The sequence below is a fragment of the Sycon ciliatum genome, chromosome 1, assembly GCF_964019385.1.
Source record: "Sycon ciliatum chromosome 1, ocSycCili1.1, whole genome shotgun sequence".
Taxonomy (NCBI): Eukaryota; Metazoa; Porifera; class Calcarea; order Leucosolenida; family Sycettidae; genus Sycon; species Sycon ciliatum.
Genome location: NC_088643.1, coordinates 89,433,012 through 89,450,131, shown reverse-complemented (window position 1 = coordinate 89,450,131; position 17,120 = coordinate 89,433,012). Strand labels below are relative to the sequence as shown.

At 46.2% G+C, this 17,120-nt stretch overlaps 1 protein-coding gene and 1 long non-coding RNA gene across 2 annotated transcripts; one reads left to right on the top strand and one right to left on the bottom strand.

The window, feature by feature from the left end:
- The first annotated feature begins 1,329 nt into the window (after positions 1–1,329).
- Positions 1,330–5,375, top strand: LOC135806307 (uncharacterized). Its single transcript, XR_010551218.1, has 3 exons — positions 1,330–1,677; positions 4,619–4,694; positions 5,019–5,375. It is a non-coding gene; the product is annotated as an uncharacterized LOC135806307 (long non-coding RNA).
- Positions 5,376–7,724: 2,349 nt separating this feature from the next.
- Positions 7,725–12,448, bottom strand: LOC135806305 (uncharacterized). Its single transcript, XM_065320475.1, has 4 exons — positions 11,960–12,448; positions 10,869–10,983; positions 9,902–10,237; positions 7,725–9,521 (listed from the first exon to the last, which is right to left on the bottom strand). The coding sequence occupies exons 1-4, from the start codon at positions 12,109–12,111 to the stop codon at positions 8,688–8,690; spliced, it is 1,437 nt and encodes a 478-aa protein (XP_065176547.1). The 5' UTR covers positions 12,112–12,448; the 3' UTR covers positions 7,725–8,687.
- Between the last annotated feature and the right edge of the window lie 4,672 nt (positions 12,449–17,120).

Below are 17,120 nucleotides of genomic sequence, written 5' to 3'. Positions count from 1 at the left end.
TTGTGTGGAGACCCTCTCCGATGCCACACCCATTCACCCCCATCTGACACATCATTCGCGGGATAGAAATATTCAAAGCTTCGAATTGTTTTAATTGAAGTCTAAGCAGAAGTGAAAGGACATATGTAACCGGCTACTGCGGGTTGAGGAAAAGAATGATCTTTATTCGTACTGCACGGGGTTATATATGATGTAAAGGTGTCAACTAGATAGGCGGGATGGTAGGTGATAGGCCGACGGGCCGTGGATAGAGGGGATAGGAGTGTGAGCAGCAGGTAACACTGTTACACCATCCCACTCCCCTAAAGGAAGCATAGGGTTCTACGAGCAACTCAAGTAGCTAAATCTGCATGTGGATAAGCGGAATAAGTCGAGAACCCAACAGTCAAATCGCGAGGAAAATTACACAGAATGCAGTGCAATGGAATTCCAGAAGTTAACTCAGCTGCAATATCAGTGAAGATTCCTTGAATTTAAATAACGTCTTAAAAACACAATGTCTCTGCCAGACTCATCGCGCAAATTAGTTGCGGGTTCCCATGTAGCTTCGTCGACAGGATAGCCCTGCCAATGGACCAGGTACTCTCGCTGTCCCCTACGCTCTCGGTGATCCAGAATTTCTTCGACCATGAACCGTGTGTTTCCATCGAGGTCAGTGAATGATGGTGGTGGAGGTTGCTCTCTGCCAGGAATAGCGTTTTCCTCATACCGCCGCAAGGCAGTAATGTTGAAGACGGGATGGCAACGAATCGTGCGAGGAAGCTCCAAACGATATGCGTTTGAGCTAATCTTTGCCTGCACGCGGTAGGGCCCAAACCACCTTGGCCGCAGCTTCCGGGACGGTTGAAGACGGGCCTCTGGCGTTAGCAAGAAGTCCTTATAAACAAGCACCATATCACCAACCTTGAACTGGCTGGGAACCCTTCCACGGTCTGCGTACAGCGCCTGGCGTGCTTGAGCGGCCACTGAGGCATCACGGGCAATGTCTAATGCATCACGTTGTTGCTGGAGCCAATCAACAGAGGCAGAACTCTCCCCTCCCCGTAAAATAAATTCAGGTGGGGACCGAGGATTAAATCCATAATTCAAGCAGAAAGGAGTGTTAGGAATAGATGATTGTTGGGAACTGTTAATGGAAAACTCACACAACGGAAGAAGGGTGTCCCAATTGTCCTGTTTATGATTGACAAAAGCTCGTAGACAAAAGCGCAGCGGAAGCGTGCTGGGCCCATAACCCAGAGGTCGATGGATCGAAACCATCCTCTGCTACCAGTGTAACCGGCTACTGCGGGTTGAGGAACAGAATGATCTTTATTCGTACTGCACAGGGTTATATATGATGTAAAGGTGTCAACTAGATAGGCGGGATGGTAGGTGATAGGCCGAAGGGCCGTGGATAGAGGGGATAGGAGTGTGAACAGCAGGTAACACTGTTACAACATCAATGTAAAAGAGTCCCGGGAAATAGAGATAGAAGAGAAGATGATGAAAATGAACATCATGAACGTGGATGTGAACAGCGCCTGCAAAGTTGCCGGAGAAGATGAACTTTGCGCTGTTCTCCGAAGTGACACACGATGAGTCTGGCGAGGCTGGAGGTACTTGTGTCCTTTCCAAGGCTTCCAATTCCGCAGGAGTTGACTCCTGCAGAGCTTTATCAACCTCCGCATCGAGCAGGTGAGCTGTAGCAATCTTATCTTGCTCGCTAGGCTGTAGGCCCCAGCGGCAGATGCTAGCTAAATGTTGCCAAGATGCTTTTTGGGATGCTAGCTGCCAACTCAGAAAGATGCTAGTTTGGATGCTAGACAACACGAATTATGCTACCTATTAATGGTAATGAAGTTGATTGTTCCAACTAGGAACACACGCTTCTTGCCGAACTTGACACTTGACTGACTCACGACTGCCATCCGGAGCACACGAGGAGCACGTCGCACCTTCCACTCGGCAAACCTGCAAGAAAGCACCACTCCCTGCTCAATACACGGTGTTTCGGGCACCCCTCATCAGTTGAGCTTGAGTAGGCTGAGGAAGATTGTGCCTGAAAAGCACCACTTCTCTCCAGGCCAAACCATCACCAGGGATACAAACTTACAGAGACGCTTTGTTTCCAGCGCGACAAACACCTCGTGAAGCTCCAGGTAGCAGCGTGAGTCAGAGTCGCTCATGGAGTTGTGATAAACAGACGTTGAGAGCCAGTGTAGCTATTCGCAACGCTGTCACCTCCAACAACTAGTCGCACGTCCGCGTGAGGGACAACATTAGAGAGGTTAAGATGCACGTTATTTCCGACGTGACGCGCAATTTCACGTCAAATTTGGCGTAAAACTCCAAATTTCGACGTGAGCAGCAGGTCGCTCGCGTTGATTTTTCGACGTGCGAGCAAATAACGCGAGCTGAACTTTCCCGTCACGTCGGAAATAACGTGCATCTTAACCTCTCTAATACGAACTTAGAAGTTGCGACTTCGGCGGTAATAGTCATGAAGTTGATTGTTCCAACTAGGAACACACGCTTCTTGCCGAACTTGACACTTGACTGACTCACGACTGCCATCCGGAGCACACGAGGAGCACGTCGCACCTTCCACTCGGATAACCTGCAAGAAAGCACCACTCCCTGCTCAATACACGGTGTTTCGGGGAATTCACCCCTCATCAGTTGAGCTTGAGTAGGCTGAGGAAGATTGTGCCTGAAAAGCACCACTTATATACTGCTCTCCAGGCCAAACCATCACCAGAAGTTCGGCAAGAAGCGTGTGTTCCTAGTTGGAACAATCAACTTCATGACTATTACCGCCGAAGTCGCAACTTCTAAGTTCGTATTGTTGTCCCTCACGCGGACGTGCGACTAGTTGTTGGAGGTGACAGCGTTGCGAATAGCTACACTGGCTCTCAACGTCTGTTTATCACAACTCCATGAGCGACTCTGACTCACGCTGCTACCTGGAGCTTCACGAGGTGTTTGTCGCGCTGGAAACAAAGCGTCTCTGTAAGTTTGTATCCCTGGTGATGGTTTGGCCTGGAGAGCAGTATATATAACTAAGTGGTGCTTTTCAGGCACAATCTTCCTCAGCCTACTCAAGCTCAACTGATGAGGGGTGCCCGAAACACCGTGTATTGAGCAGGGAGTGGTGCTTTCTTGCAGGTTTGCCGAGTGGAAGGTGCGACGTGCTCCTCGTGTGCTCCGGATGGCAGTCGTGAGTCAGTCAAGTGTCAAGTTCGGCAAGAAGCGTGTGTTCCTAGTTGGAACAATCAACTTCATGACTATTACCGCCGAAGTCGCAACTTCTAAGTTCGTATTAATGGTAATGGTGAAACATTTTGGTTGAAAACGGTGTTCCGTGCTATTTATGAATTGTCACAAAGCAGGTATGTAAAAAGAGTTTTTAAAGGTGCGATGTTGGCATCATGTTGCTATGGAAATATTTGCAATACAAAAGAGCAAATACCAAGAAGTACCAATGGCAATGTGGGTCTTGGTCACAATTAGGTAATGCAAACAAATTGAATGTAGTGCATGTAGTCCAACCAAAGACTACATAAGGCTCAGTAATCCTAATACTAGTTTCATAGTGTAATCTAGACCGAATTCCACATCCAGAATGCCAAAATTGGCAAAAATGTATCGGATGCCGGTAAAAACTGCTGTTTATGCTAGCATCGTGTGGAGTCACAAAAAGGCCCTTTTATGCTACTTTGGGTGCTAGCATTTGCCGCTGGGGCCTACTACAAGTACTAGGCTGCAAGTAAGCTGTTAGGCTCTGCACGTTGCGATGGCCAGACGTTCGCATTATTGTTGGGACACTGATGTTGTGCTTGGCCAATGTAGTTATGGCTGTTGCACGTACGCTGTGGTTAGTGTAGGTCTGACTCAGGTTGGCTGATTCACTGAGCTTCTTCATCAGCCCGTCAATCTTGTTTTTGCCAAACACCTGTCCAGTATACCACACTGAGTCGTTAGGTCGACAATGCTTCCTAGGGATCTGGAACAAGCGTGTTGATTTCGGAGACAGCTTCGAAATCAGAAGCAGAACGGGGCTTGCTTGCCGTGCTTGTGACTTTTTTTTCCCCTGCTGCCGTGCTCATATTAGTTATCTAACTTCAGCTGCATCTTCTTCTTGGTTCTGTTTGTCCGCTTATAATTATAATATTTTTCTTTTCTCTTATTATCAGTGGGACCATTGTCATTAGGTTTAGGCCTGTTTTGGAACTGGCTCCACTTTAAATAAAGCCAAACAACAACAACAACAACAACAACAACAACAACAACAACAACAACAACAACAACAACAACAACAACAACAACAACAACAACAACAACAACAACAACAACAACAACAACAACAACAACAACAACAACAACAACAACAACAACAACAACAACAACAACAACAACAACAACAACAACAACAACAACAACAACAACAACAACAACAACAACAACAACAACAACAACAACAACAACAACAACAACACTTGCCAATCCGTCACAATCATGCCATCCGACAGTGTATCTTTTCCCTTGATCCCACCTTGTTGGTTTTTCTGGGTAAACGCTGTGGCTAATATGTGATGTACATGTACGTCTTTCCCTGTCGGTCCGTTTTCACTTCCAGGTCATCAACTGTCAGGTGCGCTTGTATTTTCTGAACCCCTGAGACAGAAGTGATATGTGATGACGAACCAGACAAGGTAGGTGAGATGCTCGGGGTTGTTTTTCCAGTCTGTTAGATGTCTGTAGATTTTGTCTTTGTCTTCGTCGGAGATTGGTGGCTTGTGTTGAGTCGGGGTTGCCAGGCCGTCGCCCTTCATCTGCTTCAAGTAGCCATCTAGGACTTGGTTGGCTTCGGTGAATTCTAGATCAGAGTATAGGTTGATGTGCGTTTCTCCGCCTACTGTCCTACCCACCGCGCACACTGCCTCCCTGAAACTAGACCTTGATAGATGTGTGAACTGGTCCCATAAAGCTGAAGCAGTTTTCAATGCTAACAAATGTGCCCATGTTCCCTTTTGCAGACCTAAATCAAACCCACCTGATCCCAGGACGTCACCAACTATGGCCGGTACGTTACTGACCCAGCCCTCTTCCCACCGCCATCTGGGCATCATCCTCACTCCTTCACTCCATCTGTCCCCCATATTCAACACATTACAAGCAAATTTCGAGGTCGGGCTTTTCTTTTAAACCACATGTCCAACTTCCTTCCTTTTCCTGCTGTGAATCTTTTGTATAAATGTTATGTTCGTCCCCTCCTTGAATATGCTGTTCCCGTTTGGATGTTTTCCGTTTCAGCCACCATGTCCACAACCCTTGATAAACTGCAGGCTACTGCTGCTAGAGCATACTTTTAACTAAATATACAGTTTCAGCTACAGTAGTAGGCACTTCAGGCGGTTTTTTCAAAACCAGAAATACTCATATTTCTTTCTTGTATCCGATTCAGATAGGTTTAGGAAGACTCCACAGAAAATTTGAAGCAAAAAGAATAACTTGGCACAGAGATATAGCCATCCAAAGTCGGAGAACTGAATAACGGCAATTTCAGTATTTCGACGGCACCAGCAGCATATCAGAAATTGGTAGGACTTGCTTCAGTGTCTATAGTGCCAAAATACCAGGCTCGCTGGAAGCAGGTCAAAATAACCAGATGAATGCAGAAACAGCATGGTTTGGAAAAACTTCGCATTTTTCATCCGTCCGGCAGCTCAGACGAAGATATTGGGTGTGGTCACCATGGCAACTCCATAGCAACTCCATCGCAACAGCATGAAAACAGTGCAGAGAAGCCTTTGGAAAAGCATAAGATGAGACTTTGAGGTAAGATAAAGTAACTACAATAATTCAGTGCCAGAACACATTGTTGCTACAATGTACAGTACTGACGTGGTGACGACTACGGAAGAACAATGAGCCGAAGAATGAGCAAACTAGAATTTTACCGGGTATTTGACGGAAAGAAATGACAAACTATTACATGTAGAACATTGTTTGCAAATGTTTGGGACTACTGAAACTTCAGCAACTCCAGCATGAGAGATTTTGTGCATAGAGTGTGTGCTGGATTCTTGGTATCACCGTCAATGCTTTTCTTGGTCGCTGGAAGCCACCTGCTGATCAGCTGACGATTTGTTCCAAGCAGGCCGTTTTGATGTCAGCTCTCTTGGTCCAGTCGCCGAAGTATATACTGTCCTACTCGTTGCCTGCAGGAGAGGACGACTGCTCCGATGCGACTCCAATATAATTATAACACCTGCAATATTTCTTCTTGCGCGGCCATGCGCATGGGCTCCGACGAACAAGGACTAGTGCCGGGAGGACGCCTGTCGCGGCTCGCTTTCAATAACACCTCGCATTATTTCTTCTTGCGCAGCAATGCGCAAAGTGTTGGACAAACGAGGACAACTGATTCCGAAAGGAAATACGACGCTGAAGACGATGAGCTACATGGCAAATGCGTGCAATCAAGTGAAATGCCCGAAAAATCCTTGCCGATTTTACTCGAACTGTACGTGAGTTCAAAAAATTGCCGCATAATGACGTATGTGGGCTCAAACGAAAGCTGAGGGCCTCAGCTACACGCTGCGCCACACGAGAAGGCCCTGCGCAGCTTCCGTGCAGCTACAGATCGATCTATGCATGCGCCTTTCCGTGGTGCCACGCATGTACGCGATTCAGCGTTAGCACTTTTTGACAGGTCGTGTCACGTGACTGAAGTGCCTAACAGTAGGCATTCGAGTATGTGAGTACAGATGGGTATTGTAGGCGCAGCCGGGTGTGATATGGAGCAGCAGCAGGGGTGATATCGGCCTATATCACCCGCCAAGGAAGGGCAGTGATTGGCCCATTCCTAGGAAACGATCACCTGATAGCGTGAGGTTCTCAATCTTTGCTTTTGCTGTAGCTCTATAACAGCGCGAAATAGTGGTTGCGACTTCGGCGATGATTTGTAACTGAGAAAGGGGCGAGCTCCAGTGTGGGGAGCAAACCCTTTCTTGTAGCTCTAGCTCTATAAGTTGCTGTATTTGACATTTTTCCATTATTCCCTGTATTTACCCATGATGAGAAGGGAACGAAAACGTTCGGTTCATAAATTGGCTTACTTGACTGTGTGGGTTGCGTCGGTGCTGATACCTTTCTTTCGAAATTGGATACGCCTCCAATTTTTTCCTTGATATGTGATAAATTGTCATATTTTTGCATAGCAGTTTCTGCTATACAAATGCACAATCGTATAGCAGTCTTTGATTTTGATTAGCATTTTTCTTTGAAAGTTGGGTGTTTACCACATTGTCCTTCGTGAGAGTCATCGGATGCCTGAAAGCCCATTAATTTTGCAAAAAACCGGACTGAATGATACATGGGCACGCAGATTGAGAGCACCTGCACCACATACACTGCATGGTATGCATGTTACCAAGAGGTTTATGTACTCTTGATGTTACTTGGCAGCGCAGACTAGGCATGGATAGTCTGTATGTATCGTAATTTTCTGCGAGTCACGGTGACTTTTGAGTAGCAGTAGATCGATCTTGCATCGCAGACTGCAATGCGATACAGGATAAATTCATCCCTGGGTTCGCTTGTGAATTACGCGACACCGGTGCTACACGCTTGCATACACACACACACACACAAACGCGCGTGCGCTTGATCAATAACGAAAACGGGCCAACGGCCACCCCCCCCCCCCCCCCCCCCCACACACACACACAAAGAGCAAGTGGGTGAGCAAATGGCTCAAGATAATGATATAGACATCACTGACATACTTCGAAGTGCAAGCAAAGGGTTACTCTACCCATAAGTTGTCCATTGGTAAACAGGCATGAATAGTGAATACTTTATGAATCAGACGGAAAATAAGCGTGTTGGGTCAGACCGCACTGAGAAAACGGCTAGAGATCCTGAGAAGCAGACTAGTAACACAGACTGCATAATAAAATTATTGATAGATGTAGATGTAGATGATGCACTGGCATGTTTCCGATAACAAGATATGAGAATGTAGTTTGGCGAAGCTGTATTATGAATGATGATGATGATGTGATGATGTACGATTCGAAAAATGTAACAAACTGGCAATTACTGTTTTCACAGTAGTTCAGAGGTACAAGTAAGTAAAAATCCGATTTCATGAAAGCAACTGTACCCAGTCTTACTAAAGCAATGGATGCAGTTCTACAGAAAAAAGCTCAATGAGTGACTGAAGTAAAAGAATATCGTATAATCATGATATACACTCCGAAATACTAAAATGGTTCTAAGAAAATAACGCACCCTAGCATGAAAGTAGTTCTCTGGTGAATGGTGAAAAACGCCTTTAGATAAGAATGAAGCAGATATGATTAGTCCTCTGACAGCGCTTGCACTATCACTGCATATGAATATCCAGAAATGAAAGAAGCAGTAGAAGTCGACACTACCGAGACATCAGTGGGAAAGTACAAAGAAAGTGAAATATCATTGATAAGTGCCCAGTAAAATACAAGAAAATTTCACTAGCCACCATGCTAGTGGAGCTGTTGAGTAACATAAATATATGGTCGATGAAAATAGTAGAACTGGTACACTCACTCAGATGTATGTCGTCATAAATCTGTGCGTGCGATACATTATAATAATAATATTATGGCAAAGTGAGGAAAATACATCTGCAAATTGCTGCCCATGTGACCGGTCTGGTTTCATAGATGACATGTCTGAACACTGCAGGAGACACCGCTACTGCGTTGTCCACCAAACTGCTGCATTCGTTGGCTGAAACACATGTCGCAAATCTTGGCAAGCGGAGAAAAGCTGGTCGGTCTGCCCATGCTCTTTAGAAAGTATTGCATCTGGGTGACGTTAGTGTACGGAGACTGTGGCGAAATTGGCGATGGAATGTTTTGGCAGTAGATGCAAGGCAGTTCCTTCAACTTGCGTTCACAAGCGTGGTAGTGTGTGACGCACATGAACACGTCAGACGCAGGTGACGTTGCAAGCTCACTCTCGTTGCAGTTGAAGACAGCTGCTACCATCGACTTGGAAGCATACTTCATATTGCAATATATAGAGCTACTACAGCTGGGGATGTGGCACATATCATGAACACCATGCACCTCCATATCCATTTCCTCGGGGTGGTAGTCCTTGAAGGTGTCACCATTATCATCGGACTGCTCAGAGGAAGATGATTTCCTTGGGCTGTCGTAGGGAATGCAGTTATCAATCATCACGGATATCGGGCTGGTGCTGTTACCGTCGCTTTGATCACTTCCACAAGCACCAATTTGCATGCCAGGAATGGCAACATCGCCAGGTGCAATGGAAGCATATCTCAACAAATCATGGCATGGATAGCATACGCACGATGTCTGACCCAGACCTATGCGTAGAGCCTCTTGGTTCAATCCGGCGTGCCAAGACATTGGATGCGTAAGGCGTGCAGGCTCTGGAGACTTACCACACACGTGACAGATGGTACAAGCACCTCTCTTTGGATGGACAGTTCTCCAATGATGGCAACGACCTCGTTTTGCCTGAGAACACAACATAAATCCAAACCATTCACAAAGGCTTTCAGTAAGTCAGGAGGGATGACGTTTGCAGAATTACAGTAGGTAAATACAGAAAAGGAGGACAAACATTCACATACACGTAGGAGGATCTACAGTCGCGCCAGATAAAATCTAGCCCAAAGTGCAAAACTGGCACCCTGGAGCAGCTCCGTATGCATCCTGGGTTTTTTGTACACATATATGTTCAGCAGCATTTGCACCACTTGCAGTGGGTCAAAGGCCGTGCAAGTCTGGGACGCCAAATGAGCACTTTGTGGCGGATTTCACCTAGTATGACTGCCGCTACATCCCATTCAGTGGAGTCTTAAAACCGTTTTTTTCCAATTATGACAGCTACCTACCTCATACAAAGGAAGACCAGTTGACTTTCTCTTCCCTTCAGGCCGGCCGTCTTCACTGCTGCTGCCGACAGATGAAGGCGTTTGGCAATTCATGCGGAGAGATGTCAATGCAGCACTGCTAGCTCTTTTGATTCGTGTGGTGTAACAGTGGTGACACACACAAGACTCAGGCTCGATGTTGAACATCTTATAGCCGTCAGCTGGTACGTTCCTCCACAATGCTGGATGAGTAAACGTGGAAGTCGCCCCTGACGAATGACAAACAGAGCAGGTGCTGCAAGGGCCGGCTTCTGGATGAAACGATTTCCAGGCAGCTTTCCTTCCTCGTTTCCGAGTCTATTATCCAACAACATTTGACAGTAGGACAGACAGGAAGAAGTGACTAGGAGACAGAAATAACCCAGCACTACATTTAAATGATTTAATAGCATTTTATTCTTCGTGTTAGGGAAGGTTAGGGGCCTTCCATAAATACCGATATTTACACATACAAATGGTACATAGTATCGATATTTTTGGTCTTTTTTCTGGTCATGCTCACGCATGCAAAATGTACATCGATATGTTTCGAGAAACAAACAGGCACTCAACCCCCTCCCCCCTAAACGACTAGTTTTCGTTTCTAAACAAATATCTATATTTACGGATGGCCCCTTAGGGCTGCTGGAACGCTATATTAGGTGTGATGTGCTCGGAGCACAAATCTGAGATCTCATTAGCGTACTAAAAGCTCAACTGACAAGGAGGGATTCCCCAAACAATGTGTGCACTTGAGTAGAGACTAGAGAGTAGTGCTTTCTTGCACGTTTGCACAAATCACCTTTAACAGTTGCTGCGGGGTCTGCTTCCCAATGTTGTCCGTGCCGAGATGTCAAGGCACACGATGGATTTTCACTGATTCATCGCAGGGCAAGGCACAGCTACAAATCTTAGCAATGTCAGGTCTGTGTAATCCTATTCAACTCACCATTCCATCAACATAGTCATCCCATGATTTTACTTCAACTGAGGGCGTCTCGTTTACAATGAAACACTCTCGTGATTTGATCTCTGATTCTTGTTTCGCACGCAAATCACCAACACTGCATGAAGGGCACGACAAGCACACAAGTTTACTAGTATCAGTTTCCAGGATCAAAAATGCAATGACGTGAGATCCTATCCGCTTCCTAATTAATAGTAATTATATAATTATTGGAACTACATCTAATGTTTAAAAATAAGAACTCTGATGGTGAGCCAACGAAAAAATTTGCAACTAAACCCGGCAGATTTTGAACAGCCGGATGTGCACAATTAATATTTGTCAGTTTTGTGCTAGATTGTGCACGTCTGGCTGTTCAAAAATCTGGTTTAGTTGGTGGACTCGATCACATAACTTGCGCCCACAATTTCCATGTTTATATACAAGTTCAAAAATAAGTTCGTTGTTTACTTTGATACAGTACCTCCGAATCCATCTGGTATTTCTCTGTTCGCCAATTTCGTTTTTCGGTGGTTTGCACACGATTTCTTAGGCAGGCAATGCACACAAGTATAAAGTTCTATTCCCCGAAAAGTAAATACTAGTATACGCTCTGCCAAGATTGACGATGAAGCACCTGTACTACAACTACAAATAGTCGTGGAGAGAAGAATACACTGCTATGTGCCACGATGACGAGGGCATTATTATCGTACGTGTGTACCAAAAAAGAAGAAAGAATGAGGGATCTGCAATATAAAGAATGGTACGTATGAGCAGCTAGCTGGGCACAATACTTTTTTGGAAAGCGGAGCCGACAGATGAGAACTCTTTTGGTTTCAAGGATAAAAGCTTTAAAACCTCAAAGGAATGAATGAAAGATCTCATTTGGTCCAAAACACCAACTTCGCGTACGCATACCCAAACAAAGGACAAGGACCTTCCTACAGAAGTTTCGTGCGGTTCATACGACAGGTCACACAAGGTCTTTCATTAGCCAACAAAATCCATCTCAGAGATTATCTCGCACGCCAGGGATCAGGGAGTGAAGGAAAATCTAGGAGTGCTTGATATTTCAAAAGGAAATTTCTTACCTGTCGCTGTCCATCAACACACCACGAAAAATTTTCGAGCCGAAGGCAAGCGAAGCGATTATCAAATGAGGGTCCTTCTGGATCTGTTCGATTTTAACAGTGATATCGTCTCCGACATGAAGCTCCATTCTTTCGCCGGCACTCCCGGCCATTACTACCAGAATTCGCAAGAGAGGACTGACAAAGACAGGAAGAGTCCAAACTAATAACTCAAATCTACACCAGAAAGTCGTCAGCCCCCTAGTACTAGCGAGAGAGGAACCATAAAGTGGCAGCAGTAGACGAATAAAAAACTATGAACAACATGACCATGAAAATCGTTTACAAAGGCAAAACATTGAACGCTCTACTCCTCTGCTAGATGGCAGAGAGAAAACTGCTTTGGAATCAATCATTCTACTGTTTGTTTACAGTATGTTCAGTGCAGCACTGCCAGCAGTCAGAAGACGACAGTAAAATCTGTTTTCGACAGCTTGATGGCATGCACAATACAAGCCTGCCGTTTGCCTTTCAAACGAAACTCGCGCTAGCGGTTCGCCACAGCATGCACTAAGTACAGCACGCAGCTCACTGGAGCGCAAGTGCTTGGACAGTCCAATCAGCATCCTTGAATGACATCATGCGTGTAGCGCCCGCTATGGATTGTGAATATTTGTGACCATGCATAGTGATCTGGTGATCGATGATGATCGCGTGCTCCGCCCACATGCCCCCACATGCTACATATGTACGTACATGCACAATACTACCCCGTAGCGCGTACATGTAGTAGATCTACCCGGGCCCAGCTCTGATCTTGGCAGCCTTGCTATGATCCGGTATCCAGCCCGGCGGAGCTCGAGAACAGGCGCCGGAGTGTGCTCGCATAATCTATCATGACATTATTATTATTATTATTATTATTTATTGCAACATCTCAAGACTCGGCGGAAACACCGGCCAATATTACGAGAGTGGGTGATTGCCAACCACGGCGATAAATAGAAAGAAGGGGAGGGAAAAAGAAAGAGTAGCAAAACGAACAGCAACAACAACTCCGTAAAGAAAGATAATGTCAAATAAAAACAGTGAAAAACACAGAGACGCAAAGGACATGTGGATAATGAGCTATGCATGTCGTAGTAAATAAGGGGCGGCACGGATCTTAAACAGGCGGAGTGAGGTCAGGTCCTTAACTTCTCTGGGTAGAGTGAGCCAAACAGAATAAGCAATAAAGAGAGGGGAGCGCAAAAGAGTGGATGAGTTACACTTAGGGAGTAAGAGTGAGTTTCTAGTTCTTAGAGAAGAGAACCAATTAAAACACATGAGATGAGGTGGGCACAACTCAAGCTTAATAGAATGGACAAGAGAAGCCAGGTGTGCACTGCGTCCATGTGATAACGGGGTTGTGTGAGCGATTTTATAAAGGGCGGATGATGAGAGCATGCGGGGTTGACGGAGGAGAATTTTAAGGATTTTCTTGTGATGTATTTCAAGCTTCACACATGTACATAATAATTTATTGTACTTCTAGTTCTACATAATGATTATGTACATGTAAGTCATTCTACATGGCCATGCCACGCCGGCCGTGATTCCGATTTCGTATGCAGCATTCCTGCGAAGATCATTTACTAGCCACGACAACAAACGAAGTTCAAGAACCCACCCCTCCCCAAGAAATCATAAACTGTGATGTTGAATCCACACGCACCCATCTTTTTTCCCACTAGGACCACATCGACACCATCATCTAACAGTGTGTCAGGGCAACTGAACCCAGATGCACCTACCTTCACTCTCCCATCACCATACGATACCTCAGCCTTCATACCAAACAAACATCCCCATCATATGCGGCTAGCCACAACCAATGCTTGCAGCTGGTATCCAAAGGCCGATGAAATTAATAACATATTTGGTACTTCAGACATGGACATATTAGGCATCACCGAAACCTGGCTAACTCAGAAAATTCCTAACTCTGTATTATTGCCAACTGCCGCTTTTGACATAGTGCGAAGAGACCGCCCATCTCATGTCGCTCTGCGTGGCGGTGGTGTTGCTTTCTTACTCCGACCAGGACTCGCCTACGTCAGAAGAGCAGACCTCGAGCCTGCCAACACCAACCTTGAAATCCTATGCATTCAACTTAAAAATGGCCACAAAGATGTCTATATTTTCTGCTGTTATCGGCCACCAAGGCAGGATCATTCAACATTCCTCTCTGGCTTGCGTGAGTCCATCTCTTCCATTACGGACACTACGGCTTCCATTATCATCCTCGGTGACTTTAATGCTCGGCACAACGAATGGTATAGGCAGGACCCGAACACTGCTGCTGGAAGATGCCTTGTCGAACTGCTGGATGATACTGGTTTTACACAACTTGTACGCGACCGCCCAACACGTTTCTCCGCCGCAGGTCAGAGCTCTTCTCTCCTTGACCTTGTTCTTTGTAACCAACCATTCCTCATCCACAACCTCACCACACTTCCCCCTGTTTCTGATCACTGTCCTGTGGTATTTGATCTCGCAATACAGACTCGTTCCCAGCAACCAGTGCACTCTGATTTGCTCGTTACCAACTATGCAGCCACAGACTGGCCCGCACTTAATAACCACCTTTGGAGCCTCCCTCTTCTCGCTGCTGTACAAGAAGCCAGTAGTACAGATGAAGCATGGGTCTCCTGGCGAACACTAGTTGACACAGCCATATTATCTTTTGTTCCGAAGGTTCGAAAACGAACAAATCGTTATGGAAAGCCTTGGTTCACCTCTGTGCACCATCGCCTCCGTCAACGTCGAGATCGACTATTTGCTGCAGCAAAACGTGTCAATACCCCTGAGTGCTGGGCTGCTTATCGCATTTCAAGGAACTGCCTCGTCGCTGCCATCCGTAAAGCTAAACGTCACTTCTACGACCAGATGTCAGAAGGCCTTCATGCAGATCGAGGATCTTATGACTGGTGGAAGAGAGTCAAGAAAATGTGCCACATCAATTGTCCTCACACCGCTATACCTGATATACAAGGAGTCGATACCTTAGCGGTTACCGACCCTGAGAAAGCGAACATCTTCTGTCAACAGTTCGCCAAGAATAGTCAAGCTACACCGTCGTCGGATGCAGATCATCGTGATCTTGTAACCGTCCAACCAGAGCGATTCAGGATCAAGAGTAGAACGACTTTATTATACCATCAACGGGGTTATATGGGACAGAAGTGTAATCCAAGGTGAACATGCAACACAGGTGTGATGTAACACAACGTAAGTGGGAACGTGTAGTAGGATGCACAGTGTGAGTGTGTGAATCTGTTACACCACCCCCCTCGTCAGCAAAGGTGAGCCGGGCTAAACACGAGTAGGTAAGCATTATAATACCAGTAAATCAATATTATTGGTTCGAAAATAATTGCTAACACAAGAGGCAATTCAAGGTATGGTAGGAAGTAAAACTCAACGCAGGAAAGGCGGCTATTGACGACGCTTCGTTTTCAAGTAACTCTGCAGCGGAATAATTTCCTTGTTAGACTCGTCCAATAAATGTTCGATAGGCTCCCAGGTGTTCTCACTGTAGCCACGCCATTGAACTAGATACTCCATGCGGCCCCTCCGTTTCCGTTCATCGACGACCGCGTCTACAATATAACGCGTGTTGCCGTCCAGATCCGTTATTGGTGGCGGAGGCGGCTGTTGCCGTCCTGGTATAGAGTTCTCCTCATACCGCCTCAGAGCTGACACATTAAACACCGGATGACAACGCATATTGGCAGGAAGTAGCAACCGGAAGGCATTGGCACCAACCTTCTCAGTTACAGGAAATGGACCATACCATTTGGAACGCAGCTTAGGGGACGGCTGATTCCGCGCCTCGGGAGTAATGAGGAAATCCCTATAGACCAGAACACGGTCACCAACCTTTATAGTACTGGGGGCACGAGTGTTGTCCGCATACAAGGCCTGCCGCGCCTGAGCCGCTACAATAGCATCCTTAGCAACGCGTAACGCATCCTGTTGCTCCTTCACCCAATCAGAGTGTCCGACTCCCATACGATCACCCAGCAAATCCGCTGGGGCTCGGGGGTGAAACCCAAAATTCAAATAAAATGGGGTATGCGATGTAGAGGAATGGTGGGCACTATTGATGGAGAACTCACAAAGAGGCAATAGCTTATCCCAATTGTCATGCTTATGGTTAATGAATGCACGGAGGATGTCTTCAACCAGCCTATTCACCCTCTCCGTTAATCCATCTGTTTGGGGATGGTTTGCCGTGCTGAAACAAAGCTTGGTTCCCAGAAGTTGAAACACCTCCCTAAAAAAGGCAGCAGTGAACCGAGGATCTCTATCTGAGACAATGGATGAACTCAAACCATGCAACCGAAAAACGTTAGCTATGTACAATTCAGCACTGCCCTTGGCATCAATGGATGTGGTAGTCGGTACCAAATGAACGCATTTAGTCAGGCGGTCCACAAAGGTATAAATAGCATCATGTCCAGCAGCTGTCCTAGGAAGACCCGTAATAAAATCCATGGCGATATCCTCCCACGGGCCTTTGGGTATTGGTAATGACTGCAGCAGGCCCGTGCGCAGCCTCCCCGGTTTAGTTCGCTGGCAAATATCGCAAGACTTCACGAAACGTTTGACATCGAGTCCCATTTTCGGCCAATAGAAAAATTTTGCCAAGCGTGAATACGTGCGGTCACGCCCTGGGTGACCTGCCGTCACGCAGTCATGGTTCTCCTGTACCAATTTCAGCCGTAGGGTACACCTCGGTATGCATAAACGGTTGCTAGGAGACGCCTTCAAGTAGAGGAACCCGGAGTCGTTGTCGATGAAGTACTGACTGTGCACATTGTCACTGTCGGGGCGCTTCATTCGTTCCATAACTACACTCAGCTCAGGGTCCACGGCATAACTGTCCAGTATCATGTTGGCTATATCGTCATTGACCTCCAAGGTATATTCTATAGCGTTTAGTCGAGCTTCAGGCGGAACCACATGATCTTCGTCCCTTAAGTCCGGGCGGCGTGACAACGGATCCGCCACATTCTCCTTGCCAGGTTTATGGTGAATAGTGTGATCAAAGTCCGCAAGAAATTCAACCCAACGGGACTCCCTTTTCGTGAGATTTGATTTTGTCAGTAAGTAGACTGCTGCTCGGTTGTCTGTGAAA

Coding starts and splice junctions, on each gene's coding strand:
- LOC135806305 (XM_065320475.1), bottom strand. CDS start 12,111: ATGGCCGGGAGTGCCGGCGAAAGAATGGAGCTTCATGTCGGAGACGAT. Junction 10,984..11,959: donor GTGTTGATGGACAGCGACAG/GTAAGAAATTTC, acceptor CCCTTCATGCAG/TGTTGGTGATTTGCGTGCGA. Junction 10,238..10,868: donor ATGACTATGTTGATGGAATG/GTGAGTTGAATA, acceptor GTTGGATAATAG/ACTCGGAAACGAGGAAGGAA.